General features: G+C 53.7%; 2 protein-coding genes across 3 annotated transcripts; one reads left to right on the plus strand and one right to left on the minus strand.

Moving 5' to 3' along the window:
- Positions 1 to 649: 649 nt before the first annotated feature.
- LOC142281808 (FAD-dependent oxidoreductase domain-containing protein 1-like) lies at positions 650 to 5446 on the minus strand. 2 transcript variants are annotated; one of them, XM_075332901.1, is made up of 3 exons: positions 4856 to 5440; positions 1070 to 1290; positions 650 to 790 (listed from the first exon to the last, which is right to left on the minus strand). In XM_075332901.1, exons 1-3 carry the CDS (start codon positions 4992 to 4994, stop codon positions 665 to 667), a joined length of 486 nt encoding a protein of 161 aa, XP_075189016.1. In that variant the 5' UTR covers positions 4995 to 5440; the 3' UTR covers positions 650 to 664. The 2 variants fall into 2 exon arrangements, with proteins under 2 accessions (XP_075189016.1, XP_075189017.1); XM_075332902.1 differs by having other exon boundaries at positions 659 to 790; positions 1057 to 1290; positions 4856 to 5446.
- On the plus strand, positions 5171 to 27181 carry LOC142281807 (signal recognition particle receptor subunit alpha-like). The gene is made up of 14 exons (XM_075332900.1): positions 5171 to 5398; positions 11953 to 12036; positions 12220 to 12383; positions 12483 to 12637; positions 12831 to 12981; positions 13059 to 13215; positions 13523 to 13644; positions 13721 to 13839; positions 14012 to 14098; positions 16669 to 16841; positions 16911 to 17124; positions 17256 to 17419; positions 17511 to 17609; positions 25912 to 27181. Exons 1-14 carry the CDS (start codon positions 5282 to 5284, stop codon positions 26038 to 26040), a joined length of 1935 nt encoding a protein of 644 aa, XP_075189015.1. The 5' UTR covers positions 5171 to 5281; the 3' UTR covers positions 26041 to 27181.
- Positions 27182 to 27210: the final 29 nt, after the last annotated feature.

Genomic DNA, 27210 nt, shown 5'->3' on the forward strand with positions numbered 1-27210 from the left:
TCCTGCAATAAGAGACACGGGGGTCTGAGGGGTCCAAGATACAGGATCAGTAATGTATGTACACAGTGACTGCACCAGCAGAATAGTGAGTGCAGCTCTGGAGTATAATACAGGAGGTAACTCAGGATCAGTAATGTATGTACACAGTGACGGCACCAGCAGAATAGTGAGTGCAGCTCTGGAGTATAATACAGGAGGTAACTCAGGATCAGTAATGTATGTACACAGTGACTGCACCAGCAGAATAGTGAGTGCAGCTCTGGAGTATAATACAGGAGGTAACTCAGGATCAGTAATGTATGTACACAGTGACGGCACCAGCAGAATAGTGAGTGCAGCTCTGGAGTATAATACAGGAGGTAACTCAGGATCAGTAATGTATGTATGTACACAGTGACTGCACCAGCAGAATAGTGAGTGCAGCTCTGGAGTATAATACAGGAGGTAACTCAGGATCAGTAATGTATGTATGTACACAGTGACTGCAGCAGCAGAATAGTGAGTGCAGCTCTGGAGTGTAATACAGGAGGTAACTCAGGATCAGTAATGTATGTACACAGTGACTGCACCAGCAGAATAGTGAGTGCAGCTCTGGAGTATAATGCCAGGTGATATGTGACCGCACTGTGGGATTTTTGTTTCAGTCCCCTTATGTTCTGTTACATTACTGGCGTCTTACATTAATGTTGCGCAGGAAATGGGCTCCAAACAGCGACATCTGGATGTTTTCTTTTCGGGAGAACTGCTGCCGGATGCCGCCTGCGGAGAGAACGGTGGAGGCGTGCGAGTACTAGGGATGAGAGAAGAGAGGGCGTTATTAGGTGACGTTACCTGGGTCTTCTCGGGTGAGTTGTGTACTCGGAGGGTGTGTGATATATTACAGATAACGGGGTCACAGACGTGCTGGCAATGGGGGGCCGCCTCGTATTCAGGGGGATGATGCGTATCACACGAGCGCTTACAAGGAAGCGCCTCAGTGTAACAGTCACGGTAAGATGTGGAGGTTCTGACAGTGCCGGCGCGGCCCGATGCTCTGTGCAGGCGGCCGCTGATCACCTGGAGGACTCACGGTCGGGTCGCGCTCCACCACCAGCACGTTGTACGCTTTCTTCTTGGTCAGCATTCGCTTCAGCCAATAAGCGACAGCCCAGCCCATGACTCCGCCTCCCACGATGACGATATCCGCGTGTTCTGGCGGGAGATGCTCCATGGATTTCAATGGTGACCAGTCGCTGCCCGGCAGAACGTCCCGCACTTTATTGTGGATCTTCTGTATTTCACCGGAAAGAACTGGGAAGAAAACAGAAATAACAATATAATAATAATGCGAAGAAGAAAATCTGATCACCGACACCGAGAAGACGGCAACAGGAGGCAAGAGAATCAGTGATGTCATCACCAGGGGCGGAGCCGACAACCTCACACTATATACAGGCTGGTTGTCAGTATCGGGGGCGGGGCTGATGACCTCACAGTATATACAGGCTGGTTGTCAGTATTGGGGGCGGGGCTGATGACCTCACACTATATACAGGCTGGTTGTCAGTATCGGGGGCGGGGCTGACGACCTCACACTATATACAGGCTGGTTGTCAGTATCGGGGGCGGGGATGACGACCTCACGCTATATACAGGCTGGTTGTCAGTATCGGGGGCGGGGCTGACGACCTCACACTATATACAGGCTGGTTGTCAGTATCGGGGGCGGGGCTGATGACCTCACAGTATATACAGGCTGGTTGTCAGTATTGGGGGCGGGGCTGACAACCTCACACTATATACAGGCTGGTTGTCAGTATCGGGGGCGGGGCTGACAACCTCACACTATATACAGGCTGGTTGTCAGTATCGGGGGCGGGGCTGATGACCTCACACTATATACAGGCTGGTTGTCAGTATTGGGGGCGGGGCTGATGACCTCACACTATATACAGGCTGGTTGTCAGTATTGGGGGCGGGGCTGATGACCTCACACTATATACAGGCTGGTTGTCAGTATCGGGGGCGGGGCTGACGACCTCACGCTATATACAGGCTGGTTGTCAGTATTGGGGGCGGGGCTGATGACCTCACACTATATACAGGCTGGTTGTCAGTATTGGGGGCGGGGCTGATGACCTCACACTATATACAGGCTGGTTGTCAGTATTGGGGGCGGGGCTGACGACCTCACACTAGATACAGGCTGGTTGTCAGTATCGGGGGCGGGGCTGACGACCTCACAGTATACACAGGCTGGTTGTCAGTATTGGGGGCGGGGCTGACGACCTCACACTAGATACAGGCTGGTTGTCAGTATCGGGGGCGGGGCTGACGACCTCACACTATATACAGGCTGGTTGTCAGTATCGGGGGCGGGGCTGACGACCTCACGCTATATACAGGCTGGTTGTCAGTATTGGGGGCGGGGCTGATGACCTCACACTATATACAGGCTGGTTGTCAGTATTGGGGGCGGGGCTGATGACCTCACACTATATACAGGCTGGTTGTCAGTATTGGGGGCGGGGCTGACGACCTCACACTAGATACAGGCTGGTTGTCAGTATCGGGGGCGGGGCTGACGACCTCACAGTATACACAGGCTGGTTGTCAGTATTGGGGGCGGGGCTGACGACCTCACACTAGATACAGGCTGGTTGTCAGTATCGGGGGCGGGGCTGACGACCTCACAGTATACACAGGCTGGTTGTCAGTATTGGGGGCGGGGCTGACGACCTCACACTAGATACAGGCTGGTTGTCAGTATTGGGGGCGGGGCTGACGACCTCACACTATATACAGGCGGGTTGTCAGTATTGGGGGCGGGGCTGACGACCTCACACTATATACAGGCTGGTTGTCAGTATTGGGGGCGGGGCTGACGACCTCACACTATATACAGGCGGGTTGTCAGTATTGGGGGCGGGGCTGACGACCTCACGCTATATACAGGCTGGTTGTCAGTATTGGGGGCGGGGCTGACGACCTCACACTATATACAGGCTGGTTGTCAGTATTGGGGGCGGGGCTGACGACCTCACGCTATATACAGGCTGGTTGTAGGGCTTTATCAGCTGATTCTCTATGGAGCAGTGCGGAGCTGATAATGACACTGACACTTTATGATGGGTTTAGTCATTAACGTTTAATATTAAGCAATAACCAGATATCTTGTGCGCACTCGTCCGCGTCCTCATTGTCAGCAGTTGTGACGCCTCGTTTACTGCACGGGGTTAATACAAGGTAACGAGTCCAGAAGTAACGAGCTGTTATTTCCCAGTTATCATCGGTCCTGTGACGTCTGATCCTCGGGTGACAACCTGTGAGGACGCTGCGCTGGGGCTCCCGCCGGTTGTCAGAGGACTTTACTGCAATCAGGTGCCAGAAAGTGACAGAACAGAAAAGTCACAGAGAGACGCAGGGAGGCGGCGACCCCGACGGGGAGAGAGATCATGTACAGCGCCGCCGAGCATGAGGGCGATATAATAAATACACTGAACAATATATCATAATCTCCCGGGAAATATAATATATATATATATATATATATATATATAAAATAACCTCCCAGTATATAATGGAATCTCCATATATATATCTCCATATATATATATATATATATATATATATATATATATATATATATATGATAATCTCCCGGTAAACATAATAATCTCCCAGTATATAATGTAATTTCTTGGTATATATATAGAAATCTCCCGGTATATAATATCTCCCGCTGTACATATAATCTCCCAGTATACATATAATAATCTTCCGGTATATATTATGTAATCTCCCAGTGTATAATGTAATCTCCTGCTGTACATATAATAATCTCCCAGTATATATTATGTAATCTCCCAGTATACATATAATAATCTCCCAGTATATATTATGTAATCTCCCAGTGTATAATGTAATCTCCTGCTGTACATATAATAATCTTCCGGTATATATTATGTAATCTCCCAGTATATATTATGTAATCTCCCAGTATACATATAATAATCTCCCAGTATATATTATGTAATCTCCCAGTATACATATAATAATCTCCCAGTATATATTATGTAATCTCCCAGTATACATATAATAATCTCCCAGTATATATTATGTAATCTCCCAGTATACATATAATAATCTCCCAGTATATATTATGTAATCTCCCAGTATACATATAATAATCTCCCAGTATATATTATGTAATCTCCCAGTATACATATAATAATCTCCCAGTATATATTATGTAATCTCCCAGTGTATAATGTAATCTCCTGCTGTACATATAATAATCTTCCGGTATATATTATGTAATCTCCCAGTATATATTATGTAATCTCCCAGTATACATATAATAATCTCCCAGTATATATTATGTAATCTCCCAGTATACATATAATAATCTCCCAGTATATATTATGTAATCTCCCAGTATACATATAATAATCTCCCAGTATATATTATGTAATCTCCCAGTGTATAATGTAATCTCCTGCTGTACATATAATAATCTTCCGGTATATATTATGTAATCTCCCAGTGTATAATGTAATCTCCTGCTGTACATATAATAATCTCCCAGTATATATTATGTAATCTCCCAGTATACATATAATAATCTCCCAGTATATATTATGTAATCTCCCAGTGTATAATGTAATCTCCTGCTGTACATATAATAATCTTCCGGTATACATTATGTAATCTCCCAGTATATATAAATTCTCCTGGTATACAATGTAATCTCCAGGTATATAATAATACACTTTGCATCACTCGGTGTAGCGGGAATCTATGGTGCAGTATATACAGACACACTGTATACCCAGCACACACACACCACTGTCCTGTATTGGGGGGGTTCACTTACTTTTGGAGAACTCATCCTCCTTGAGTGAGGCTGCGGAGGTCCGGAAGCCCCTGTGTGCGGCCGCAGTGGCCCCCAGGCTCGGGCCCCCGCGGGTCAGCAGCAGCCGCGCTCCCGTCCCGCACACTCTGCTCACACCCATAGCGCCTTACACTGACTGCCACAGCAGATAGAGGATTTTCACATTCTGTGACATCATCAGGAAGCGTCGTGCTGACAGCCAATCACAGCAGTGCAGTGAAATATCGCAGGCTCCTCCAGAGGGCGCGCGGGTCAGTTGATGGGTGCAGTAAGATGGCGGCGGGTGATAGTGTGGAGCGCGCAGGAGCCGCCTCTTCCGGTACAGGTGGAAGTGACGCGTTCCCGGTGTTTCTCTGACGTGTCCCGGGGCCGTGAGTGACGTGCGGAGCGCAGCGCGGACAGAGAAACATGTTGGACTTCTTCACCATCTTCAGTAAAGGCGGCATCGTGCTCTGGTGCTTCCAGGGGGTGCGCGGCTCCATCAGCGGCCCGGTCAATGCGCTGCTGCGCTCCGTCATCCTACAGGTGAGCACCGGGGCCGCTGCGGGGCTGAGATGTGGGGTCTTGCCGGGTCCAAACAGGAGACGTTCTGTCATGCTGGGCCCATCACTATCTGTGGTGTCAGATGTAATGTGGTGGAGCCGACACAGACCTAACCGGAGAGTCCGGGGGTGCGAAGGGAGGAGCTACGGGGAGAGAGGAGGAGCTACGGGGAGAGAGGAGGAGCTACGGGGAGAGGAGAATCGGGGGGGAGAGAGGAGGAGCTACAGGGAGAGGAGAATCGGGGGGGAGAGAGGAGGAGCTACAGGGAGAGGAGAATCGGGGGGGAGAGAGGAGGAGCTACAGGGAGAGGAGAATCGGGGGGGAGAGAGGAGGAGCTACAGGGAGAGGAGAATCGGGGGGGAGAGAGGAGGAGCTACAGGGAGAGGAGAATCGGGGGGAGAGAGGAGGAGCTACAGGGAGAGGAGAATCGAGGGGAGGGAGAGGAGAATCGGGGGGGGGAGGGAGAGGAGAATCTGGGGGGGGGGAGGGAGAGGAGAATCGGGGGGGGGGGGAGGGAGAGGAGAATCGGGGGGGGGGGAGGGAGAGGAGAATCGGGGGGGGAGAGAGAGGAGGAACTACAGGGAGAGGAGAATTGGGGGGGGAGAGAGAGGAGGAACTACAGGGAGAGGAGAATCGGGGGGGGGAGAGAGAGGAGGAACTACAGGGAGAGGAGAATCTGGGGGGGAGAGAGAGGAGGAACTACAGGGAGAGGAGAATCTGGGGGGGAGAGAGAGGAGGAACTACAGGGAGAGGAGAATCTGGGGGGGAGAGAGAGGAGGAACTACAGGGAGAGGAGAATCTGGGGGGGAGAGAGAGGAGGAACTACAGGGAGAGGAGAATCTGGGGGGGAGAGAGAGGAGGAACTACAGGGAGAGGAGAATCTGGGGGGGAGAGAGAGGAGGAACTACAGGGAGAGGAGAATCTGGGGGGGAGAGAGAGGAGGAACTACAGGGAGAGGAGAATCTGGGGGGGAGAGAGAGGAGGAACTACAGGGAGAGGAGAATCTGGGGGGGAGAGAGAGGAGGAACTACAGGGAGAGGAGAATCTGGGGGGGAGAGAGAGGAGGAACTACAGGGAGAGGAGAATCTGGGGGGGAGAGAGAGGAGGAACTACAGGGAGAGGAGAATCTGGGGGGGAGAGAGAGGAGGAACTACAGGGAGAGGAGAACCTGGGGGGGAGAGAGAGGAGGAACTACAGGGAGAGGAGAATCTGGGGGGGAGAGAGAGGAGGAACTACAGGGAGAGGAGAATCTGGGGGGGAGAGAGAGGAGGAACTACAGGGAGAGGAGAATCTGGGGGGGAGAGAGAGGAGGAACTACAGGGAGAGGAGAATCTGGGGGGGAGAGAGAGGAGGAACTACAGGGAGAGGAGAATCTGGGGGGGAGAGAGAGGAGGAACTACAGGGAGAGGAGAATCTGGGGGGGGAGAGAGAGGAGGAACTACAGGGAGAGGAGAATCTGGGGGGGAGAGAGAGGAGGAACTACAGGGAGAGGAGAATCTGGGGGGGAGAGAGAGGAGGAACTACAGGGAGAGGAGAATCTGGGGGGGAGAGAGAGGAGGAACTACAGGGAGAGGAGAATCTGGGGGGGAGAGAGAGGAGGAACTACAGGGAGAGGAGAACCTGGGGGGGAGAGAGAGGAGGAACTACAGGGAGAGGAGAATCTGGGGGGGAGAGAGAGGAGGAACTACAGGGAGAGGAGAATCTGGGGGGGAGAGAGAGGAGGAACTACAGGGAGAGGAGAATCTGGGGGGGAGAGAGAGGAGGAACTACAGGGAGAGGAGAATCTGGGGGGGAGAGAGAGGAGGAACTACAGGGAGAGGAGAATCTGGGGGGGAGAGAGAGGAGGAACTACAGGGAGAGGAGAATCTGGGGGGGAGAGAGAGGAGGAACTACAGGGAGAGGAGAATCTGGGGGGGAGAGAGAGGAGGAACTACAGGGAGAGGAGAATCTGGGGGGGAGAGAGAGGAGGAACTACAGGGAGAGGAGAATCTGGGGGGGAGAGAGAGGAGGAACTACAGGGAGAGGAGAATCTGGGGGGGGAGAGAGAGGAGGAACTACAGGGAGAGGAGAATCTGGGGGGGAGAGAGAGGAGGAACTACAGGGAGAGGAGAATCTGGGGGGGAGAGAGAGGAGGAACTACAGGGAGAGGAGAATCTGGGGGGGAGAGAGAGGAGGAACTACAGGGAGAGGAGAATCTGGGGGGGAGAGAGAGGAGGAACTACAGGGAGAGGAGAATCTGGGGGGGAGAGAGAGGAGGAACTACAGGGAGAGGAGAATCGGGGGGAGAGAGAGGAGGAACTACAGGGAGAGGAGAATCTGGGGGGGAGAGAGAGGAGGAACTACAGGGAGAGGAGAATCTGGGGGGGAGAGAGAGGAGGAACTACAGGGAGAGGAGAATCTGGGGGGGAGAGAGAGGAGGAACTACAGGGAGAGGAGAATCTGGGGGGGAGAGAGAGGAGGAACTACAGGGAGAGGAGAATCTGGGGGGGAGAGAGAGGAGGAACTACAGGGAGAGGAGAATCTGGGGGGGAGAGAGAGGAGGAACTACAGGGAGAGGAGAATCTGGGGGGGAGAGAGAGGAGGAACTACAGGGAGAGGAGAATCTGGGGGGGAGAGAGAGGAGGAACTACAGGGAGAGGAGAATCTGGGGGGGAGAGAGAGGAGGAACTACAGGGAGAGGAGAATCTGGGGGGGAGAGAGAGGAGGAACTACAGGGAGAGGAGAATCTGGGGGGGAGAGAGAGGAGGAACTACAGGGAGAGGAGAATCTGGGGGGGAGAGAGAGGAGGAACTACAGGGAGAGGAGAATCTGGGGGGGAGAGAGAGGAGGAACTACAGGGAGAGGAGAATCTGGGGGGGAGAGAGAGGAGGAACTACAGGGAGAGGAGAATCTGGGGGGGAGAGAGAGGAGGAACTACAGGGAGAGGAGAATCTGGGGGGGAGAGAGAGAGGAGGAACTACAGGGAGAGGAGAATCTGGGGGGGAGAGAGAGAGGAGGAACTACAGGGAGAGGAGAATCTGGGGGGGAGAGAGAGGAGGAACTACAGGGAGAGGAGAATCTGGGGGGGAGAGAGAGGAGGAACTACAGGGAGAGGAGAATCTGGGGGGGAGAGAGAGGAGGAACTACAGGGAGAGGAGAATCTGGGGGGGAGAGAGAGGAGGAACTACAGGGAGAGGAGAATCTGGGGGGGAGAGAGAGGAGGAACTACAGGGAGAGGAGAATCTGGGGGGGAGAGAGAGGAGGAACTACAGGGAGAGGAGAATCTGGGGGGGAGAGAGAGGAGGAACTACAGGGAGAGGAGAATCTGGGGGGGAGAGAGAGGAGGAACTACAGGGAGAGGAGAATCTGGGGGGGAGAGAGAGGAGGAACTACAGGGAGAGGAGAATCTGGGGGGGAGAGAGAGGAGGAACTACAGGGAGAGGAGAATCGGGGGGAGAGAGGAGGAGCTACAAGGGGGAGGAGAATCGGGGGGAGAGGAGGAGCTACAAGGGGGAGGAGAATCGGGGGGAGAAAGGAGGAGCTACAGGGAGAGGAGAATCTGGGGGGGAAAGAGGAGGAGCTACAAGGAGAGCAGAATCGGAGAGAGGAGGAGCTACAGGGAGAGGAGAATCGGGGGGGCAGAGAGGAGGAACTTTGAGGAGAGGAGAATCGGGGGGGGCCAAAGAGGAGGAGCTATGAGGACAATTGGGGGGGCCCAGAGAGGAGGAGCTACGGGGAGTGGAGAATCGGGGGGTAGAGAGAGGAGGAGCTATGGGGAGAGGAGGACCGGTGGGTAGAGAGAGGAGGAGCTACGGGGAGAGGAGGAAGGGGGGGGCAGAGAGAGGAAAAGAACGGGGGTGCGAACTGAGGAGGGAAGGGGACAGGAGAATCGAGGGGCGGGGGAGAAAAGAGAAAAGATGAAGACCGAAGGGCTGGGAAAGGAGGAAGATGAGGACTGGAGGGGTGGGGGGAGGTGGGAGATAGGGGGAGGTTCGGGGGCAGAAAAGGGAAGAGGACCGGGGGGGGCAGAGGAGAGGGACTGGGGGGCAAAGGAAAGAGAAGGATGACTGGGGGTGGCAGAGGAGAGAGGAGGAGGAGGAGGACCAGAGGAAGATTGGGGGGGGGAGGAGGAGGATTGGGGGCAGCTTCACGGGGGCAAAAACAGGAGGAAAACCAAGGGGGCAGAGGAGAGAGGAGAATGACCAGGGGGGGAAGAGGAGAGAGGTAGAGGACCAGGTTGGGCAGAGGAGAGAGGTGGAGGACCGGGGGAGGGCAGAGGAGAGAGGAAAAGGACCATGGGGGTCAGAAGAGAGAGGAAAAGGACCAGGGGGGGTCAGAAGAGAGAGGAAAAGGACCAGAAGGGGTCAGAAGAGAGAGGAAAAGGACCAGGGGGGGTCAGAAGAGAGAGGAAAAGGACCAGGGGGGGTCAGAAGAGAGAGGAAAAGGACCAGGGGGGGTCAGAAGAGAGAGAAAAAGGACCAGGGGGGTCAGAAGAGAGAGGGAAAAGGACCGGAGGGGAGGGCAGAATAGAGAGGAAAAGGACCGGAGGGGAGGGCAGAATAGAGAGGAAAAGGACCAGGGGGGGGCAGAAGAGAGAGGAAAAGGACTGGAGGGGGGGGCAGAGGAGAGAGGAAAAGGACCGGGGTGGGGGGGGCAGAGGAGAGAGGAGGACCGGGGGAGCAGAGCAGAGAAGAGGAGGAGGACCGGGGGGGGGGGGGCAGAAGAGAGAGGAGGAGGACCGGGGGGGCAGAAGGGAGAGCAGCAGGACCGGGGGGGGGGCAGAAGGGAGAGGAGGCGGACCGGGGGGGGGGGCAGAAGGGAGAGGAGGCGGACCGGGGGGGGGCAGAAGGGAGAGGAGGAGGACCGGGGGGGGCAGAAGGGAGAGGAGTAGGACCGGGGGGGGCAGAAGGGAGAGGAGGGGGACCGGGGGAGCAGAGGAGAGAAGAGGAGGAGGACCGGGGGGGGCAGAAGAGAGAGGAAAAGGACCGGGGGGAGGGGGGGGAAGAGGAGAGAGGAAAAGGACCGGGGGGAGGGGGGGGGAAGAGGAGAGAGGAAAAGGACCGGGGGGGAGAGAGAGGAAAGGGACTGGGGGGCAGAGGAGTGAAGAGGAGGACCGGGGGGGAAGCAGAGGAGAGAGGAAAAGGACCGGGGGGGGGGGAGGAAAAGGGCCGGGGGGCAGAGGAAGAGGAAAAGGGCCGGGGGGCAGAGGAGAGAGGAGGAGGACGGGGGGGGGGCACGCAGAAGAGAGAGGAAAAGGACCAGGGGGGGTGCAGATGAGAGAGGAGCACTGGGGGAGGCGAGGAGATGGCCAGCGTGCACTGATTCACTGGGAGCTAGGAGGTGACCGCGGCGCAGTGATTGTCGGGGTGTCAGGAGGTGACCGCGGTGCAGTGATTGTCGGGGTGTCAGGAGGTGACCGCGATGCAGTGATTGTCGGGGTGTCAGGAGGTGACCGCGATGCAGTGATTGTCGGGGTGTCAGGAGGTGACCGCGGTGCAGTGATTGTCGGGGTGTCAGGAGGGACCGCGGCGCAGTGATTGTCGGGGTGTCAGGAGGTGACCGCGGTGCAGTGATTGTCGGGGTGTCAGGAGGTGACCGCGGTGCAGTGATTGTCGGGGTGTCAGGAGGTGACCGCGATGCAGTGATTGTCGGGGTGTCAGGAGGTGACCGCGGCGCAGTGATTGTCGGGGTGTCAGGAGGTGACCGCGGCGCAGTGATTCTCGGGGTGTCAGGAGGTGACCGCGATGCAGTGATTGTCGGGGTGTCAGGAGGTGACCGCGGCGCAGTGATTGTCGGGGTGTCAGGAGGTGACCGCGGCGCAGTGATTGTCGGGGTGTCAGGAGGTGACCGCGGTGCAGTGATTGTCGGGGTGTCAGGAGGTGACCGCGGTGCAGTGATTGTCGGGGTGTCAGGAGGTGACCGCGATGCAGTGATTGTCGGGGTGTCAGGAGGTGACCGCGGCGCAGTGATTGTCGGGGTGTCAGGAGGTGACCGCGGCGCAGTGATTGTCGGGGTGTCAGGAGGTGACCGCGGCGCAGTGATTGTCGGGGTGTCAGGAGGTGACCGCGGCGCAGTGATTGTCGGGGTGTCAGGAGGTGACCGCGGTGCAGTGATTGTCGGGGTGTCAGGAGGTGACCGCGGTGCAGTGATTGTCGGGGTGTCAGGCTGCTGTATGAGTCGATCTCCATATGGCGGCATTTGCTCTGGTTCTTTAGGGGGCCCCGTATTGGAAGCACAATGGTTTTGTGGCTCAAGCACATAATATGGGGGTTCAGTATGAGGATGATGTGATTGTTTTACTGCGGCCCCTGTTATTGTGGGGGAGGGGGTAATGACCAGACACGGGGGGGGGGCTGTGCCAGGAGGTAGAATGTTGTGATCGGTGGTTTAATATTTTGGGGTCCACTGAGTGCCTGTGAGATGCTGACTGTACTATAAGTATCTGGGTGTGATTGTTACTTTTGGGGTGTCCTGTTTTGATATACGGGGGGGGGGGCAGCAGTATTGGGGCTGGTTATGGTTGGTGGAGCACTACTCTCATCATTGTGTCTCTGCAGGAGCGCGGCGGCAGCAACTGCTACAACCATGACTCCCTCACCCTGAAGTACAAGCTGGACAATCAGTTTGAGCTGGTTTTCGTGGTAAGATGCGGGGGACGATGGCCGCGGCCGTGCACTGATCCGTGTCCCCCTCGCTCATCCTGAGCCTGCTGGTTCTGAAGACTGACACGAGAGTGGGGTGCACGGCTGCACAATGACGGGGGAGGGGGCGGCTGGCAGATTAGCCCCTGTGTCTCCCCCTAATCTGTCTCCCGTCCCCCGCAGGTCGGATACCAGAAGATTTTGACGCTGACGTATGTGGACAAGTTAATAGATGACGTCCATAAAGAGTTCCGGGACAAGTACCGCAATCAGATCCAGCAGAACGGCGCCCTGGGGTTACTGAGCGGCTCCTTCGATTTCCAGGATGATTTTGACTTCCTTCTCCGGTTGGTCGGGGGGTGAGGGGGTGTAATCCGCCCTCGATATCGGGGTGTCTGCGGCTCTGGGGATTTGTGGTCCTGGGCTGACTTGTCTCCCCCTTACAGGGCAGCGGAGGAGAGCAGCCGAGCTCGGGCCCCCGCCGCCATGAAGACATTCAAACAGTCTGAGAAGTCCAAGAAAACTGTGAAGTCCATGATCGAAAAACCGGGAGAGAAAGCCAAGGAGAATCACAAGAAGAGCAAGTCTTCTAAGAAAGAGAGTGAGTGGCGGGAATTACCCGTGCGGTGCCAGGACGGAGACTACCTGTGTATTGTAGGGGGTCTGGCTGACATCTGGGGTTCATGTAAGGCCAGGAAGGAGGTGTGGGGAGGGGTGTGGACCCCACAGACCTCGCCCGGCCTCGGGGGGCTCCTCTGCTTGTCCTTCATACACCAAACTCCTCTGTTTTGCAGATATCGCTCCAGAAGCCGTCACTTCCAACAAACCGAAGGCGAGTGCACCGCCATCCTCCGGGGACACGGAGGAGCTGAGCGCCGAGGAGACCATGCAAAGGAAGCGCGAGGAGTTCTTCAAGAAGAAGATGAAGACCGGGGACAAGGCCAGGTGTGGACATGGCACGTGGGGGTCCTGGGGCAGGGTCCGGACGTCACTGAATACTGACAGCTTTTACTTTTCCATAGCAAATCACCAAAGCCGGAGGCTCAGAAGGAGAAGGGAAAGCAGCCGCGGGTGTGGGAGCTCGGGGCGTCCAACACCAAAGAGCTCGACTACAGCAAACCCACCACCAACGGCACCGCGGAGGAGGGGGCTGTGCCGGACGACGATCTGGAGGCGCTGGTGAGGCCCGGCTGTGTCCTGCAGCATCTACTCCACACCCTCTACAGGAGCGCACGATGTTAACCCATTAGGTTACTGTAATGGCAGCAATTAGTGGTTGTCACCAGGTAGAGGGCCTGTGCAGGATCAGATAATCATGGCAGCCTTCTGTGAATATCTACAGCTTCTGTGTTGGATTGCATGTCCGCACCGTTCACTTCTATGGAGCTGAGCTGTAATGCCAGACACAACCTGTAGACAGATGTGGCGCTGTTTTTGGAAGAAGCAGCCACATCCCCTTTATGTGTTTATGCAATGTGTCTTTCAGAGATTCCGCAGTGGTTTCATGTCAGGAAACCCCCCGGATGTGGAGTATGAAAGCAGCAGCGAGGAAGAGGAAGATGTCCCCACTGTCCAAAGCAAAAGCCCCCCATCTGTGGAGAAGTCCAGGTAGACCACCTGTCTATGCGACTGGCCGGGGCCGGGGGTCCGTGCTGTGCTCTCACCTCTGAGGGGTTTCTTCCAGTGCCAAGAAGAGTGGCTTCGGAGGGATGTTTGGGATGTTGAAGGGTCTGGTTGGGGCTAAAAGTCTAACCATGGATGACATGGAGCCGGTGCTGGAGAAGATGAAGGACCATCTCATAGGTGAGGCTGATGTAACGCTGCACAGGGAGTCATGCAGACCAGCTACTCCTGGCACTCAGCTTTACTGGATTCCTGAATGGCAAAAGAGCAGAAACAATAAGAGGAATACTGCATTTATCTGCTTCATTTGTGATCATTTTCTGCATTTCTTACATGTTTGCAATTCTTGTAGCCAAGAATGTAGCTGCGGACATTGCTGTGCAGCTCTGCGAGTCAGTGGCAAAGAGACTGGAAGGGAAAGTCATGGGAACTTTCTCAAGTAAGTCATATAACAGTACTGATCCTTTTTGTTACATCCAGTATTATACTCCGGAGCTGCGCTCACTATTCTGCTGGTGCAGTCACTGTGTATATACATTACATTACTGATCCTGAGTTACCTCCTGTAGTATACACTAGAGCTGCACTCACTATTCTGCTGGTGCAGTCACTGTGTATATACATTACATTACTGATCCTGAGTTACCTCCTATAGTATACACTAGAGCTGCACTCACTATTCTGCTGGTGCAGTCACTGTGTATATACATTACATTACTGATCCTGAGTTACCTCCTGTAGTATACTCCAGAGCTGCACTCACTATTCTGCTGGTGCAGTCACTGTGTATATACATTACATTACTGATCCTGAGTTACCTCCTGTAGTATACACTAGAGCTGCACTCACTATTCTGCTTGTGCAGTCACTGTTAGGTCCAGAAATCTTTGGACAGTGACAATTTTGGCGAGTTGGGCTCTGCATGCCACCACATTGGATTTGAAATGAATCCTCTACAACAGAATTCAAGTGCAGATTGTAACGTTTAATTTGAAGGTTTGAACAAAAATATCTGATAGAAATTGTAGGAATTGTCACATTTCTTTACAAACACTCCACATTTTAGGAGGTCAAAAGTAATTGGACAAATAAACCAAACCCAAACAAAATATTTTTATTTTCAATATTTTGTTGCGAATCCTTTGGAGGCAATCACTGCCTTAAGTCTGGAACCCATGGACATCACCAAACGCTGGGTTTCCTCCTTCTTAATGCTTTGCCAGGCCTTTACAGCCGCAGCCTTCAGGTCTTGCTTGTTTGTGGGTCTTTCCGTCTTAAGTCTGGATTTGAGCAAGTGAAATGCATGCTCAATTGGGTTAAGATCTGGTGATTGACTTGGCCATTGCAGAATGTTCCACTTTTTTGCACTCATGAACTCCTGGGTAGCTTTGGCTGTATGCTTGGGGTCATTGTGCATCTGTACTATGAAGCGCCGTCCGATCAACTTTGCGGCATTTGGCTGAATCTGGGCTGAAAGTATATCCCGGTACACTTCAGAATTCATCCGGCTACTCTTGTCTGCTGTTATGTCATCAATAAACACAAGTGACCCAGTGCCATTGAAAGCCATGCATGCCCATGCCATCACGTTGCCTCCACCATGTTTTACAGAGGATGTGGTGTGCCTTGGATCATGTGCCGTTCCCTTTCTTCTCCAAACTTTTTTCTTCCCATCATTCTGGTACAGGTTGATCTTTGTCTCATCTGTCCATAGAATACTTTTCCAGAACTGAGCTGGCTTCATGAGGTATTTTTCAGCAAATGTAACTCTGGCCTGTCTATTTTTGGAATTGATGAATGGTTTGCATCTAGATGTGAACCCTTTGTATTTACTTTCATGGAGTCTTCTCTTTACTGTTGACTTAGAGACAGATACACCTACTTCACTGAGAGTGTTCTGGACTTCAGTTGATGTTGTGAACGGGTTCTTCTTCACCAAAGAAAGTATGCGGCGATCATCCACCACTGTTGTCATCCGTGGACGCCCAGGCCTTTTTGAGTTCCCAAGCTCACCAGTCAATTCCTTTTTTTCTCAGAATGTACCCGACTGTTGATTTTGCTACTCCAAGCATGTCTGCCATCTCTCTGATGGATTTTTTCTTTTTTTTCAGCCTCAGGATGTTCTGCTTCACCTCAATTGAGAGTTCCTTAGACCGCATGTTGTCTGGTCACAGCAACAGCTTCCAAATGCAAAACCACACACCTGTAATCAACCCCAGACCTTTTAACTACTTCATTGATTACAGGTTAACGAGGGAGACGCCTTCAGAGTTAATTGCAGCCCTTAGAGTCCCTTGTCCAATTACTTTTGGTCCCTTGAAAAAGAGGAGGCTATGCATTACAGAGCTATGACCCTTTCTCCGATTTGGATGTGAAAACTCTCATATTGCAGCTGGGAGTGTGCACTTTCAGCCCATATTATATATAGAATTGTATTTCTGAACATGTTTTTGTAAACAGCTAAAATAACAAAACTTGTGTCACTGTCCAAATATTTCTGGACCTAACTGTACATTACTGATCCTTTCGTTACATTCAGTATTATACTCTGGAGCTGCGCTCACTATTCTGCTGGTGCAGTCACTGTGTACATACATTACTGATCCTGAGTTCTTTCCTGTATTATACTCCAGAGCTGCGCTCACTATTCTGCTGGTGCAGTCACTGTGTACATACATTATTGATCCTGAGTTACCTCCTGTATAATACTCCAGAGCTGCACTCACTATTCTGCTGGTGGAGTCGCTGTGTACATACATTACATTACTGATCCTTTCGTTACATCTAGTATTATACTCCGGAGCTGTGCTCACTATTCTGCTGGTGCAGTCACTGTGTACATACATTACTGATCCTGAGTTACCCCCTGTATTATACTCCAGAGCTGCACTCACTATTCTGCTGGTGCAGTCACTGTGTACATACATTACTGATCCTGAGTTTCCTCCTGTATTATACTCCAGAGCTGCGCTCACTGCACTGCTGTTCTCTCCTCTTTCCTCCCATCAGCTGTGACGTCTGCAGTGAAACGAGCTTTACAGGAGTCCCTGGTGCAGATCTTGCAGCCAAAGCGTCGTGTGGATGTGCTGCGTGATGTGATGGAGTCACAGCGCATGCGTCGTCCATACGTCATCACTTTCTGTGGGGTGAATGGAGTGGGGAAATCCACCAACCTGGCCAAAGTAAGTGCGTGATTGCCGGATGTGGCCGTGGCCCGTTCCCCCACTAATATGTCGCCTCTTCTGCTCCAGATTTCCTTCTGGCTGATAGAGAACGGGTATAACGTGCTGATAGCCGCGTGTGACACATTCCGGGCCGGGGCGGTGGAGCAGCTGCGCACCCACACAAAACGCCTTAATTCCCTGCACCCTCCTGAGAAGCACAATGGCCGCTCCATGGTGCAACTCTATGAGAAGGGCTACGGCAAAGACGCTGCTGGCATTGCCATGGAGGCCATATCTTACGGTGAGAACCCTCTGCAGGGATACGCGTCTCCTAAGAGTAGCTGCTCTGGGGTTGTTAAGGCTGCAGAGTGGTTGGTGCTGTTTGGTAAATGAGACCCTCTGTGATTAAACTGCCTCTTTGTCTCGGTGCAGCTCGGAATCAGGGTTATGACGTGGTGCTGGTGGACACGGCCGGCCGCATGCAGGACAACGCTCCTCTGATGACCGCGCTGGCAAAGCTGATCGCTGTCAACATGCCGGACCTTGTCCTCTTTGTTGGGGAAGCCTTGGTGGGCAATGAGGCGGTGGATCAGCTGGTGCGGTGACACGTTGCTGGGTTTGGGCGCACGTTGGGGGTTGAGGTCGAGCTGCATGGAGGTAACTGCTGCTTGTTCTCCGGATTCACAGGTGAAGTTTAACAAGGCGCTGGCTGATCACTCACTGTCGGAAAAGCCGCGGCTCATCGATGGGATCGTGCTCACAAAGTTCGACACGATTGATGATAAGGTAAATCTGATGCCTGGTCCCAGCCTTACTCTATTATGCTGTCGCCAGCTCCTTACACTGGGACCCGGAGCTTTCCTCCTTCATGCCATCAATGGCTCTTTACACTTGGGCGCCGTCCGGTCCGGGGTTTTGCTCCTTCATGCCATCAGTGACTCCTTACACTTGAGCCTCGCAATGTTCACAGCTTTCCTTCTTCATGTCAGTGTCTCCTTACACTGGGGCCGCGCACTGTCCAGAGCTTTCCTCCTTCATGCTGTCAGTGGCTCCTTACACTGGGGCCCCGTACTGTCCAGAGCTTTCCTCCTTCATGCTGTCAGTGTCTCCTTACACTGGGGCCCTGCACTGTCCAGAGCTTTCCTCCTTCATGCTGTCAGTGGCTCCTTACACTGGGGCCCCGCACTGTCCAGAGCTTTCCTCCTTCATGCTGTTAGTGGCTCCTTACACTGGGGCCCCGCACTGTCCAGAGCTTTCCTCCTTCATGCTGTCAGTGTCTCCTTACACTGGGGCCCTGCACTGTCCAGAGCTTTCCTCCTTCATGCTGTCAGTGGCTCCTTACACTGGGGCCCCGCACTGTCCAGAGCTTTCCTCCTTCATGCTGTTAGTGTCTCCTTACACTGGGGCCCCGCACTGTCCAGAGCTTTCCTCCTTCATGCCGTCAGTGTCTCCTTACACTGGGGCCGCGCACTGTCCAGAGCTTTCCTCCTTCATGCCGTCATTGGCTCCTTACACTGGGGCCCCACACTGTCCAGACCTTTCCTCCTTCATGCCGTCAGTGGCTCCTTACACTGGGGCCCCGCACTGTCCAGAGCTTTCCTCCTTCATGCCGTCAGTGTCTCCTTACACTGGGGCCCCGCACTGTCCAGAGCTTTCCTCCTTAATGCTCTCAGTGTCTCCTTACACTGGGGCCCCGCACTGTCCAGAGCTTTCCTCCTTCATGCAGTCATTGGCTCCTTACACTGGGGCCCCGCACTGTCCGGCTGAGGGGAGATGCTATTGCCTTGGTTTTTACAGAGCCTTAAAGGGGACCTGTCAGATCCAATCTGCCCCCGCACCACGAGCAGTTCTGGGTGTATATTGCTAATCCCTGCCTCACTGTCTATGTATACGCTCGCATAGATAGAGATCTATAGAAAAAGTATTAATGATCTTTTATCGTATGCTAATGAGCGCGGGGACTAGTCCCCTGGGCGTTGCTTCAATTGCCAGTCGCCCCCATTAGCATGTTAGTACACCCCTGTGGTCGTGCTATCATGCTAATGAATACGCAGGGTCACAGGATGATCTCGCCTCTTCGCTGCCATCGCGTCTGACGGGGGATTTTGGCGCATTGCACATGGATCTGGAGTTTGGGTCATGCGCACTATGAAGCTGGGTGTGCGCATCCCGGCTTCAAACTAACGTAGTGCGCATGATCCAGACTCCGGGGTCTTGTGCGCTGAGCCGAAATCCCCCATCAGACGCGATGGCAGCGGAGAGGCGAGATCATCCTGTGACCCTGCGTATTCATTACCACGACCACAGGGGCGCACTAACATGCTAATGGGGGTGGCTGGCAATGGAAGCAACGCCCAGGGGACTAGTCCCCATCCTCATTAGCATACGATAAAAGATGTTTAGAAATCCTTTTTCTATAGGTCCCTTTATCTATGCTGGTGTATACAGGGACAGTGAGGCAGGGATTAGCAATATACACCCAGAACTGCTCGTGGTGCGGGGGAAGATTGGACCTGACAGGTTCCCTTTAATCTTGGGGGTCTCCATGGTTACGCCTCCAGCGTGGGTGGGGATATCTCTTTAAAGGGGCAGTCGCACTCTTATTAAGACTTCAGTATAAATCTGCATAAGGTTTCACTTTGTCTTTTGTGTGAAAATTGATTTTCTTTTCTCACCTGACATCGCATCCTACCGTGAAATTCCACCCAGAATCCTGCGCTCCGTCTCCGCTCACCCCCATAGTGGATATTGTGTCCGCAGCTTGCTGTGCATTTCGTGTTCATTCATTCATTTCTTTTTCGCTCTATTGGGAGACCCAGACAATTGGGTGTATAGGCTATGCCTCCGGAGGCCGCACAAAGTACTACACTTAAAAGTGTTAGGCCCCTCCCCTTCTGCCTATACACCCCCCGTGCTCCCACGGGCTGCTCAGTTTTTTGCTTTGTGCGAAGGAGGTCAGACACGCACAGCACAGCTCCACAGATTAGTCAGCAGCAGCTGCTGACTATGTCGGATGGAAGAAAAGTGGGCCCATACTAGGGCCCCCAGCATGCTCCCTTCTCACCCCACTCTTGTCGGCGGTGTTGTTAAGGTTGAGGTATCCATTGCGGGTACGGAGGCTGGAGCCCACATGCTGCTTTCCTTCCCCATCCCCCTCTGGGCTCTGGGTGAAGTGGGATCTTACCGGTCTCCAGGCACTGAGACCGTGCTCCATCCACAACTCCTGTGGAGCCTGATGGATAGGAGCCGAGTATCGTTCAGGGACATGGCCCTGCATCTTGGAGGTACTCTGTATCCCTGTGGGGACCGCGCACGGCATCACCTCAGCTTTGCTGGGTGTGCTAGTGCACCGGGGACCGCGGCGCTGACCGGGTCTATATGTGCCATTACACACTCAGCGTCGCTGAGTGTGTTTATATGTAAGGGCTACCGCACTAACCGCCGCTGCCATGGGACACTGCGGCGCGGCTGGGACTTGTAGTTCGCCGGGGACTTTCACGCCGGCCGCGCTTTTACGGCGGCCGCGTTTATTACTAGAGTCCCCGGCTTCCTTGCGGCCTAGTTTACTTTTCTCCCGCCCTCAGCCCTGACAGGCAGGGGGAAGGGCGGGACGCTGCACGGAGCGAGCAGCAATGAGGGCTGGAGTATGATTTACATACTCCACCCCCCTCACTGTGCACGGTGTGAGCACCAGTTCGCGCTCTTTCTCGGCCACGCCCACAGCTCCCTCATCTCGTCAGGACGCCGCAGCCATTCCTGTCAGCTCCACCGACGCTGCAGAAGAGGGACAAGTCCTGGGAGACCCAGACACGGTCTCTGGTGGCCTCACAACCGCTTTAGGCGGCTGGTAAGCAGCACCTGTTGGTGCTAGCCCCATGGTGCTGTAGGGTATTGGTACATTATTTGTGTATCATATATACTTTACACTGTATGAGCACAGTGCATTCTGGCTATATACCCTTTTGTGTAACTCAAGGAAAACTATAGCATGGCGCCTACAAAAGGCAGGGGTGCCAAAACACAGGCTTATTATGCTGCCTGCGCCGCTTGTAAGACCCCACTACCGGCAGGTTCCACTGACCCTCATTGTGTGCAGTGTTCGACCCCTGTGCCACTTCTTCAGCCGGAGCCTATGCTAAGAGGGGCCCAGGGGGAGCCACCTGTTGGCACTGTCCAGGTGACGGGGACTGAGTTTGCTAAACTCTCTGAGACTGTGGCTAAGATACTAGAAGCCTTGCAGTCCAGGCCGGTATCTCAGCAACGGGACCCTGTTGAATCGTTGTTCCCGGGCCCCCCTCAGTTGGACCAACAATGTCCTCCCGGGGTATCTCATACATCCCAGTCTGAGGGTTCTGACTTAGACCCCAGCCCCAGATTGACTAAGCGAGCTCGCTTAGAATTTCCCTCGACATCATATTGTTTAGGGTCTCAGCGGGGGGAATCTTTGGTTGATGAAGCGGAGGTAGCTGATCAGGATTCTGATCCTGAGAGCGCTCTCAATCTTAATACTCCAGACGGGGACGCCATAGTAAACGATCTTATTGCGTCCATCCATCAGTTGCTGGATATTTCTCCCTCAGCCCCTCCGGCGGAGGAGTCAGCTTCTCAGCAGGAGAAATTTCGTTTCAGGTTTCCCAAGCGGACACAGAGTATGTTTCTAGACCACTCTGATTTCAGAGAGGCAGTCCAGAATCACCATGCTTGTCCAGATAAGCGTTTTTCTAAGCGCCTTAAGGATACACGTTATCCTTTCCCCCCGGACGTGGTTAAAGGTTGGACTCAGTGTCCCAAAGTGGATCCTCCAATCTCCAGACTGGCGGCTAGATCCATACTTGCAGTGGAAGATGGGGCCTCGCTCAAAGATGCCACTGACAGGCAGATGGAGCTCTGGTTGAAATCCATCTATGAAGCTATCGGAGCTTCTTTTGCCCCAGCATTCGCAGCCGTATGGGCGCTGCAAGCTATCTCAGCAGGTCAAGCGCAAATTGAAGCAGCCACATGCACGGCCGCGCCACAAGTGGCATCCATTACCACCCAGACCTTGGCAATTGCGTCTTACGCTATTAATGCTGTCCTGGACTCTGTGAGCCGTACAGCGGTGGCGACCGCCAATTCGGTGGTACTCCGCAGGGCCTTGTGGCTACGGGAATGGAAGGCAGATTCTGCTTCCAAAAAGCGCTTAACCAGTTGGCCAATTTCTGGCGACAGGCTGTTTGGCGAGCGTCTGGATGAAATCATCAAACAATCCAAGGGAAAGGATACATCCTTACCCCAGCCCAAACAGAACATTCCCCAACAGAGGAGAGGGCAGTCGAGGTTTCGGTCCTTTCGGGGCGCGGGCAGGTCCCAATTCTCCTCGTCCAAAAGGTCTCAGAAAGAACAAAGGAACTCTGATGCATGGCGGTCTAAGTCACGTCCTAAAAAGAACATTGGAGGCACCGCTAACAAGGCGGCTTCCTCATGACTTTCGACCTCCTCTAGTAGCATCCTCGGTCGGTGGCAGGCTCTCCCGCTTTTGCGACGCCTGGCTGCCACAAATAAAAGACCGCTGGGTGAGAGACATTCTGTCTCACGGTTACAAGATAGAGTTCATCTCTCGTCCCCCGACTCGATTCTTCAGGTCTTCTCCGCCTCCCGAGAGAGCCGAGGCTCTTCTGCAGGCGCTGGGCACTCTGAAGGCAGAAGGAGTGGTGGTCCCTGTTCCTCTTCATCAACAGGGCCACGGTTTTTACTCCAACTTGTTTGTGGTCCCAAAGAAGGACGGGTCTTTCCGTCCTGTCCTAGACCTGAAACTTCTCAACAAACACGTAAAGACCAGGCGGTTCCGGATGGAATCCCTTCGCTCCGTCATCGCCTCAATGTCCCAAGGAGATTTCCTTGCATCGATCGATATCAAAGATGCTTATCTCCACGTTCCGATTGCCCCAGAGCACCAGCGCTTCTTGCGCTTCGCCATAGGAAACGAACACCTGCAGTTCGTGGCACTGCCATTCGGCCTGGCAACAGCCCCACGGGTTTTCACCAAGGTTATGGCTACTGTAGTAGCGGTCCTCCATTCTCAGGGTCACTCGGTGATCCCGTACTTGGACGATCTGTTGATCAAGGCACCCTCTCTAGAGGCATGCCAACACAGCCTCGACGCTACCCTGGAGACTCTCCAGAGTTTCGGGTGGATCATCAATTTTCCAAAGTCAAATCTGACACCGGCCCAATCGCTCACATACCTTGGCATGGAGTTTCATACCCTCTCAGCGATAGTGAAGCTTCCGCTGATCAAGCAGCGGTCACTACAGACAGGGGTACAATCTCTCCTTCAAGGCCAGTCACACCCCTTGAGGCGCCTCATGCACTTCCTGGGGAAGATGGTGGCAGCAATGGAAGCAGTCCCTTTTGCGCAGTTTCACCTGCGTCCTCTTCAATGGGACATCCTACGCAAATGGGACAGGAAGCCGACGTCCCTCGACAGGACCGTCTCCCTCTCTCAGGCGACCAAAGCTTCCCTTCGGTGGTGGCTTCTTCCCACTTCATTATCGAAGGGGAAATCCTTCCTACCCCCATCCTGGGAAGTAGTCACGACGGACGCAAGTCTGTCAGGGTGGGGAGCGGTTTTTCTCCACCACAGGACTCAGGGTACGTGGACCCGGCAAGAGTCCTCGCTTCAGATCAATGTGCTGGAAATTCGGGCAGTGTATCTTGCCCTGAAAGCGTTCCAGCAGTGGCTGGAAGGCAAGCAGATCCGAATTCAGTCGGACAATTCTACAGCGGTGGCATACATCAACCACCAAGGCGGCACACGCAGTCGACAAGCCTTCCAGGAAGTCCGGCGGATTTTGATGTGGGTGGAAGCCACGGCCTCCACCATATCCGCAGTTCACATCCCAGGCGTGGAAAACTGGGAAGCTGATTATCTCAGTCGCCAGGGCATGGACGCAGGGGAATGGTCCCTTCACCCGGACGTGTTTCAGGAGATCTGTTGCCGCTGGGGGGTGCCGGACGTCGACCGCATGGCGTCCCGGCACAACAACAAGGTACCAACGTTCATGGCACGGTCTCAAGATCCCAGAGCTCTGGCGGCAGACGCCTTAGTTCAGGATTGGTCGCAGTTTCAGCTCCCTTATGTGTTTCCTCCGCTGGCACTGTTGCCCAGAGTGTTACGCAAGATCAGGGCCGACTGCCGCCGCGCCATCCTCGTCGCTCCAGACTGGCCGAGGAGGTCGTGGTACCCGGATCTGTGGCATCTCACGGTCGGCCAACCGTGGGCACTACCAGACCGACCAGACTTGCTGTCTCAAGGGCCGTTTTTCCATCTGAATTCTGCGGCCCTCAACCTGACTGTGTGGCCATTGAGTCCTGGATCCTAGCGTCTTCAGGGTTATCTCGAGACGTCATTGCCACTATGAGACAGGCTAGGAAACCAACGTCCGCCAAGATCTACCACAGGACGTGGAAAATTTTCCTGTCGTGGTGCTCTGCTCAGGGTTTTTCTCCCTGGCCATTTGCATTACCTACTTTTCTGTCCTTCCTTCAATCTGGACTGGAAAAGGGTTTGTCGCTCGGCTCCCTTAAGGGACAAGTTTCAGCGCTCTCTGTGTTTTTCCAGAAGCGCCTAGCCAGACTTCCACAGGTACGCACGTTCCTGCAGGGGGTTTGTCACATCGTTCCTCCTTACAAGCGGCCGTTAGAACCCTGGGATCTGAACAGGGTGCTGATGGCTCTTCAGAAACCACCATTCGAGCCAATGAGAGATATTTCTCTCTCACGCCTTTCGCAGAAAGTGGTTTTTCTAGTAGCAGTCACTTCTCTTCGGAGAGTGTCTGAGCTAGCAGCGTTGTCGTGCAAAGCCCCTTTTCTGGTTTTTCACCAGGACAAGGTGGTTCTACGTCCGGTTCCGGAATTTCTCCCTAAGGTGGTATCCCCCTTTCATCTCAATCAGGATATTTCCTTACCCTCTTTTTATCCTCATCCAGTTCACCAATGTGAAAAGGATTTACACTTGTTAGATCTGGTGAGAGCACTCAGACTCTACATTTCTCGTACGGCGCCCCTGCGCCGCTCGGATGCACTCTTTGTCCTTGTCGCTGGCCAGCGTAAAGGGTCACAGGCTTCCAAATCAACCCTGGCTCGGTGGATCAAGGAGCCAATTATCGAAGCTTACCGTTCGGCTGGGCTTCCGGTTCCCTCAGGGCTGAAGGCCCATTCTACCAGAGCCGTGGGAGCGTCCTGGGCTTTGAGGCACCAGGCTACGGCTCAACAGGTGTGTCAGGCGGCTACCTGGTCGAGCCTGCACACTTTCACGAAGCACTATCAGGTGCATACCTATGCTGCGGCGGATGCCAGCCTAGGTAGGCGAGTCCTTCAGGCGGCGGTTGCCCACCTGTAGGAAGAGGCCGTTTTACGGCTCTATTACCGAGGTATTATTTTACCCACCCAGGGACTGCTTTTGGACGTCCCAATTGTCTTGGTCTCCCAATAGAGCGAAAAAGAAGAAGGGAATTTTGTTACTTACCGTAAATTCCTTTTCTTCTAGCTCTAATTGGGAGACCCAGCACCCGCCCCTGTTTTTTTGTGTACACCTGTTGTTCATGTTGAATGGTTTCAGTTCTCCGAGTTTCCTTCGGATTGAAGTTACTTTAAACCAGTTTATAATTATTTTTTCCTCCTTCTTGCTTTTGCACCAAAACTGAGCAGCCCGTGGGAGCACGGGGGGTGTATAGGCAGAAGGGGAGGGGCCTAACACTTTTAAGTGTAGTACTTTGTGCGGCCTCCGGAGGCAGTAGCTATACACCCAATTGTCTGGGTCTCCCAATTAGAGCTAGAAGAAAGGGAATTTACGGTAAGTAAACAAAATTCCCTTCTTTCAGTATCTCTGCTTGCTGTGATGTCCTAGTTCACACTGTGTGCGGCTCAGAGGATTGGGCGTTATTGTCCCGGATGATGAGGCCTCCTGCAGTCGCTGGCAGCAAGCAGAGATCTTGAAATTGGTGGTAAATGTATAAGCACAGGGCATGAGGAAGCTGCCGCCGTCTGTGTGCTGCACCACGGCATATGGCGGATCGTTGTGGCCTCACCTCTTCTTTCTCTCCCGCAGGTGGGCGCTGCCATCTCCATGACGTACATCACCGGGCAGCCCATCGTGTTTGTGGGCACGGGTCAGACGTACTGCGACCTGCGCAGCCTGAATGTGAAGGCGGTGGTGGGCGCGCTGATGAAGGCCTGAGCCCCGCGCACACGTCCCGCCAGTGTCCAGGTTTTATTATCCGCCATCAGATGCTGTGAACAGTCACTGCCTGAATCCTCGCCCTATAGACTCATCCGCCCCATGAGCCCCCCACCTCCCGGGTGTCAGGACTGGGGGGGACGGGACACAGGTCACACATTACCCAATGAGTCCAATAATCCGGCATTCTTACAACAGCGGTAAATCTTGGCGGTCCGGCTCTGCTCAGTCCGTACTGCCGCACCGCAACAAGGCTAAACGCGTTCCGGTAGCGACTGTCACACCCGGAGTGTCCAGCAGGTGGCGCTGATGTCACATCATTCTATTATATTGCTGCTAAAGTGCTATCCCCTATAAGGGTCCTCCAGAGCCATGGCAAGGGCGGCTCGCCAGGAGTGACCGGCATATCCCTTGTATTGTGGTTTCTTGCCACGATCGCGGCTTGCTGTCAGTGACTGTCAGCAGTCCGGTTTACTTTCAGAGGCTGAGTACCCTTTCCTGACCAGTGCTTCTCACAGCTGAGGGTTTGCTTCAATTGTATCCAGTCTAGACAATCCAGAAAACCTGGGATCAAAACAGGCTCCAAATGTGTCCTGCCCCAACACATTGTACCAGAATGCTGTGCATTGTCTACAGTGGATCCAGCTCCGAGACGATACTGGGACAGGACACGCTCCGTCACCGTATCAAACCTGTTCACTGACGGCAAGCAGAGATCCTGCAGAAGTGACAAGCACAATGAAGGGTGTATAGGAAAGACGCCGGTCACAATACAGTGACTGCGGTTACATGGGGCTGGAGGACCCCTCAGTGTTCGTCTCCGGCCCGTCAATATCGCCCTGAGAACTCGCAGAAACGCCTCCAGAGCAGCAGTTCTCAGTGCAGGGATAGGCGGCGCCTGCCTCCATGGGGCGCCCCTACTCCGCATATTGCTGGCCGGATCTCGGGGTTCATGCTTATCTGTCTGTCGGAGGCCTGTATCCATACGTATGTTCTGTCAGCACCCGCCTCATTCAGACGGGAGGCGTGGAGTCCGACACCTCGTGCCTCCTCGTGTAGTGGCGCCATGTTCTGCTCATGTGCAATATGGATCAGAGTGAAAATAATTTATAAGAGAATAAATTTCTTACATAATTATAAACTGTCTGTCTGTATGTTATTACCAGACGC

The sequence above is a fragment of the Anomaloglossus baeobatrachus genome, unplaced genomic scaffold (genome assembly GCF_048569485.1).
Source record: "Anomaloglossus baeobatrachus isolate aAnoBae1 unplaced genomic scaffold, aAnoBae1.hap1 Scaffold_4857, whole genome shotgun sequence".
Taxonomy (NCBI): Eukaryota; Metazoa; Chordata; class Amphibia; order Anura; family Aromobatidae; genus Anomaloglossus; species Anomaloglossus baeobatrachus.

Excerpts from the sequence above, each read along its gene's own strand:
- LOC142281808 (XM_075332901.1), bottom strand. The coding sequence starts at position 4,994 with ATGGGTGTGAGCAGAGTGTGCGGGACGGGAGCGCGGCTGCTGCTGACC. Across the intron at positions 1,291-4,855 it reads GGAGGATGAGTTCTCCAAAA|TTCTTTCCGGTGAAATACAG; the intron begins GTAAGTGAACCC and ends TTTTCTTCCCAG. Across the intron at positions 791-1,069 it reads TGGTGGAGCGCGACCCGACC|TACTCGCACGCCTCCACCGT; the intron begins GTGAGTCCTCCA and ends TCTCATCCCTAG.
- LOC142281807 (XM_075332900.1), top strand. The coding sequence starts at position 5,282 with ATGTTGGACTTCTTCACCATCTTCAGTAAAGGCGGCATCGTGCTCTGG. Across the intron at positions 12,384-12,482 it reads GATTTTGACTTCCTTCTCCG|GGCAGCGGAGGAGAGCAGCC; the intron begins GTTGGTCGGGGG and ends TCCCCCTTACAG. Across the intron at positions 12,638-12,830 it reads CAAGTCTTCTAAGAAAGAGA|ATATCGCTCCAGAAGCCGTC; the intron begins GTGAGTGGCGGG and ends TCTGTTTTGCAG.